The sequence below is a fragment of the Manihot esculenta genome, chromosome 4, assembly GCF_001659605.2.
Source record: "Manihot esculenta cultivar AM560-2 chromosome 4, M.esculenta_v8, whole genome shotgun sequence".
NCBI classification, from domain to species: domain Eukaryota; kingdom Viridiplantae; phylum Streptophyta; class Magnoliopsida; order Malpighiales; family Euphorbiaceae; genus Manihot; species Manihot esculenta.
In genome coordinates, this window is record NC_035164.2 from 7,950,600 (window position 1) to 7,956,042 (window position 5,443).

General features: G+C 30.5%; 1 protein-coding gene across 2 annotated transcripts; it reads left to right on the forward strand.

The window, feature by feature from the left end:
• Nucleotides 1–2,130: 2,130 nt before the first annotated feature.
• On the forward strand, nucleotides 2,131–5,443 carry LOC110613003 (vesicle transport protein GOT1). Of its 2 annotated transcripts, none has more exons than XM_043955578.1 (8): nucleotides 2,131–2,258; nucleotides 2,467–2,561; nucleotides 2,645–2,731; nucleotides 3,753–3,844; nucleotides 3,947–4,027; nucleotides 4,139–4,236; nucleotides 4,312–4,393; nucleotides 5,075–5,443. In XM_043955578.1, the coding sequence occupies exons 3-8, from the start codon at nucleotides 2,701–2,703 to the stop codon at nucleotides 5,111–5,113; spliced, it is 423 nt and encodes a 140-aa protein (XP_043811513.1). In that variant the 5' UTR covers nucleotides 2,131–2,258; nucleotides 2,467–2,561; nucleotides 2,645–2,700; the 3' UTR covers nucleotides 5,114–5,443. The 2 variants fall into 2 exon arrangements, with proteins under 2 accessions (XP_043811513.1, XP_021609594.1); XM_021753902.2 differs by having other exon boundaries at nucleotides 2,132–2,258; nucleotides 2,668–2,731.

Here is a 5,443-nt window from a genome sequence, read left to right on the forward strand (position 1 = left end):
TTATGAGATTGAAAACTGGCAAAAATATAATAATTACATGTCATGTGATCCGTGACACTATAATCAATGACCCACTTGTATGAGAAGGAGATAAGGTAAGTTTTACCTAACTCAGTATTAGTCGTTATTGGGGTGGACCCTCTCAACATATCCTGATACTGAGCATATTCTTCAACTGAGATGAGAACATTATTCTCAGAGGAAGAATTAGTTGTAGCAACATTAACAGTTCTTCGATTCTTATTTTGTAGTTTCTTATAATTTTCAGTGATATGAGGCTTACTTTCGGATGCCATTTCAATTAATATTAGTAAAAAATAATAACTTCACAAAACCTTCTCCCAATGATTCAAGACACAAAACCATGCCATAAAAAAATTGCATCCAAAATTAAAAAGCCAAAATATGCTCAACTGCAGTGATATCGGATGATGAACTCGACGTCGAAAAGCTGATAGAAACCATTGGCGAACTTGGAATAGAAATCGGAGGCTCGCCGAAGGTGTCACGCTGCCTCACATGCCGGCACGTGAAAGTTGCCATAGAATTTCAAGTAGTGCATGGAGCTCACTCACGTGTCGCTCGGTCATCGGTCTTTAAGGATCGGCCGGAAACTCACTTGCGCTCCTCCATATGGTAATAGTGAGATAAAAAAAATCACCGAAAAAGGTGACCTATGCAAACAGTTTTCTCGGAGAGGAAACCTAAATTTTCAAAACAAGCCGATGGACTCTGATATCATGTAATAAGACAATGAATAATTGGACAATTTCTATATATATTCTCTATTAAAATAAATGTATTTATACACAGATTACAAGATTTTATTAAGACAACTTCTAATAATTTTCTATCAATCAATTAGTATTAATTAGTTTATAATTATATAATTTTTTTTAATTATGTACATATTATTTTTATACGGTAACAATATTCATGAATTTTGATAAAAAATATTAAGTATTTTAGTTGTATAGAAGGATATTTTAAATTTTTTTAATATTTAAAAATAAAAATTAATGAAAAATTAATAAAATATCTCAAAAATATTTATATTTTTCAAAATTAAATAATTAATTGATAGATTTTTTTTTTCACTACAAAAACTAAATATTAAGTTTTTCATAATAATTTAATTACGTCAATGAATAAGCTTTAGAATAATTAAATTAAGAGTAAATTATATTTTAATTTTTGAATTTTAGCATAATTAATAAATTAATTTTTATATTTTTAAAATTAAATATTTAAATTCTCTGTAAACAGTTCGTTAAAATAAAAAACCGTTAAAAGTATAAAAATATTTTTATTATCTTTTTAAATGAATAAATTATATTTTAATCATTAAATTTTAGTATAATTAATAAATTGATTTTTATATTTTAAATATTAAATACTTAAACCTTTTTATAATCGGTCCGTTTATATTTTAATTTTTTCATCTTTTATAATTAAAAGTATGAAAATATTTTTAATATTTTTTTTAAAATAAAAATATTAAGAAGTTAGAGTTTCATCCATTTTTTTTATTTATTAAAATTTAAATATTTAAATATTTTTCATTTAAAACTACACTTAAATCTCTATTAACTTTTATTCAAATTTTTATATTCAACTAAATTTTAACACTTTTTATTTTTAAATTTTTATTCATTAAAATAATCTATTACTTGATAATTTTAAAATTTTTAAAAAATATTTATAATTTCTCCTATTTTTAAGTGGTACTAAATAATATTTAAATAAATTATAAATTTTTATAAAAAATATTTTGAAAAGAAATTGTATTTTCAAAAATTTAACCACCCACTAACTTTAAACATTAAAATTTAAAAATATAAAAATTAATATATTAATTATATTAAAACTCAGAAATTAAAATATAGTTTATACGGTTTTACCAATATCGATAATGATTTAGATATTTAAAATGTTAACTTATTGATTAACGGAACTGTCAATGGACCGATTATAGAAATTTAAGTATTTGATTTTAAAAATATAACAACAAATATGTTAATTACACTAAAATTTAACGATTAAGGTGTAATTTATCTAAAATTAATTTTTAACCGAGTCAACTCGTCCTGGTTGGAGGCCGAGCCGATTTTCTATTGGCCAAAGTCCGTCACCTCTTGGCTGTTAGTCTGTTAATTCAATCTTTGAGTCCCTTAGCAATAACAAATAGCTGACATTTTCTTTCTGCTACTCGCTTGTCTCATCCTCGTCTTCGCTTCTTTCTCAAGCACGCATCGCAGGTTCTCTCTCTTTCTTTTCTCTATCGTTTCAGTTCTGTTTGGTTGATGAGATTGTTAGTAAGAAAACAGCCATGAACGGAAACTTAGGGCTAATCTTTTCTCGCTATCCAATCAGAGCTTTGGTTCCCACATCTTTCCCTCTCTTTCTGTATATACTGTTTCTTTAACCGCCTAAAATACTTGTTTCAATTCAATTTTCATCTTGCAGGTCATTTTAGAAAGCTTTCAAACGAAGAATTCGAGCTTCCGTTTTCTCCAGATTTTGTTTAAGTAAAACTAGGAATTGCGTCGTTTCCGGATCTTGTAAGATCCGATAATTTTCTATGGAAACCCTTGCTTGATATGTTGTGTTTAGTTGATTTCAATCTGATATGTTTTCGTTCCAATTGTTCTTGTTGTGGTCTTGCAGTGAACGTGGTTAAGTACTTGAAGCAACATCAATATGGTTTCTTTTGAAATGAATGACCGGAAGAGTGAGTAAAGTTTGATTTTCTTGCTTTGCAAATATGCTGTGTGCATTTACTTATAGATGAACAATTGGAGAATATTTTAACCTAGGGTGGATAGATTTTGAAGTCGGTAGTAGATTGAGAAATTCTTTTTAGGTACTTAGGTGAAATTTGATTGTGGAGAGAGAAGAGGTGAAGTAGAAAGTTAAGAAAATGATGTTAAGTTAAAACCTTTTTTGGAGAAACTCTATCCTTGTTCAGCGATTTGGATATTTCCAACTGTTCTCATTAGTTTTCTTGCTTTATCAGTTTCCTCTGCACACCATTAAAGCCAGCTTTACAAGAGTTGTTGAGTTTTAACCTAACAGTACCCCTTCCAACACCATGGTTTGAAAGGCAAGATTTACAAACAAAATGATGAGATCCTTGATAAATGTTAACTTAGGAGCTTAGTTATGATTGGGAGTTTATTTTGAATTAGGCGTTTTTCTTTCAGGATTGACATCTATTTGAGGCATGATTATGTGAATTTTCTTTAAGCAGTATATTGGTAGACATTTACATGTCAAGTCTGTCCAGTATAATGATTTTAATAATTACAACCGTGAACACTAGAATTTAGGGACTTTTGGTATCCATTATCCTGGATAAAAAATTGGCTCACTAGAAGCATTTGCAAGTCTTTAGCAGTAGCTAAAATTTTGCAACTCATAGAATGCTTCTGTTTTGATGCAATTTAGATACAGTCAATCAAAGTATTTTATGGTCATATAGCCTTTGAACCATGGTATATTAAGCAATGGTGCATGACCGACTGTCAAACTTCTTTTGGCCTTTCTTGAGGTTTCATGAATAACGGCTAATTGCTTTTATGGACTCTGTTCATTGATTGAATAGCCTTTACTGTGGTGCTTCCAACACGAATTAGCTTATGAATACAGGAAAAAAGGAAGAAGAACAAAAGCAAGCAGTCACTTTATATTCATATGCTCTATGTTGCCTAACTCTTATACCATTCATTTTTTGTTGTTATGAAATAAAACAGAGATCGGGCTAGGATTGACAGGGTTTGGTATATTTTTCTCTTTCCTGGGGATCGTTTTCTTCTTTGATAAGGGATTACTTGCTATGGGAAATGTAAGTGCTTTGCTGTTCATATACTGTAATGTTAATATATTCTGTTTTGCGTATTGCGTTCTGGTATTCATTTAATTTCTTATTTTTCTCTTTTCCGTTCAGATCCTTTTCATCTCAGGAGTGAGTCTAACTATTGGGCCAAAGTCTACCATGCAGTTCTTCATGAAACGTCAAAATTTTAAGGTGATCCTACCCTCTCTCTTTCTATATATCATGAACAAGTTTGCTTTGCTTGTGTGCATTTTGTCGCAGTTGCATGCATTTCATATCCACTTATGCTTTATGGTCTTGCAGGGAACTATTTCATTTGGTGTTGGCTTCTTCTTTGTTGTCATAGGATGGCCTATACTTGGCATGATTTTGGAAGCTTATGGGTTCATTGTACTTTTCAGGTAAGTTAAATATTTATCTAAATGTTATAGATATGTTCACTTGTCATGGTTGATGCTGATGGGAATTTTGTGCAGTGGCTTCTGGCCAACACTGTCAGTCTTTCTTCAGAGGATACCTATACTTGGCTGGATCTTCCAACAACCATTTATTAGATCGGTATGTTCACTTCAGAACTCAAAATCTCTCCTATTGATTTTTTGTGGTGCCATTCTCTTGCTGTTTATGGCTTCTACACTATTTGTTTAGACTAACTTTGTGCTATTTTTTTATTATAAAAGCTTTAAATAGATACTATTCACGATATTGGAGAGAAAAAAAAGAGATTATTAAGATAATTGATCGAGGTGGTTCTACTTGCTTTTTGAATGTTCAAAACCTAACCGACCTAAATATTCAGGTTATGCCATTTGTGAAAATTGGAGCTATGTCATAAAATTCAACTAGTTGACAGGATTTATGCATGGCCTTAGGCTTTGAAAGTTGGTACTTTATACAGGGAATTTGCACAACAAGAAGCATAGTCTAAGTCGGTGAAGGCTTGAAATTTGGTTCAAATCTTTGTAGAAACACATTGAAGATGCCTGCACATGCACAAACATAGTACATAAGATAGAGATGGTAATTTTAATATGAACAAGAGGCTTATATGATAATTATTCCCATATTTTAATGTGAACAAGGGGCTTATATGTTAATTAATCCCAATGGAAGTGTAAATTCGGGATCATCTTACTTGTGGAAAATGGAGTACTTGATTTATTTCCGTGTTTAAATAGTTGCACACTAATAATTTGGGAGTTGATCTCATTTCTGAGTTTTTTCAATTAAAATGTGCAGTTCATGGATCGCTATCGGGGTAGAAGAGTTCCTGTGTAAAGGCAGAAAATGAGAGAGAGGTGTAACTGATTGTTGAATTGATCCATATTCAAGTCTTGTAAAAAAAAAAAAACGAAGTGTCTGGCTCCAGACCTAAACTTTTTTGGGTTTGGAGAGATGGATGGCTGAGCAATGTGCAATTCTGGGACTGAAGGGAAGTGCAAGCAAGCTGCAGATATGTCCATTTCCAAGTCCTTGTAAAAATATTTCTGAATTTTGTTTGTTTGGTTATGTTTTCCTGATTGTAGAAGATTATTTTGACTTGGTAGCAAATCTTTTGTTCTTTTCATCAAAGAAGGAAAATGAAATGATTTCAGGTTATTCTTACTA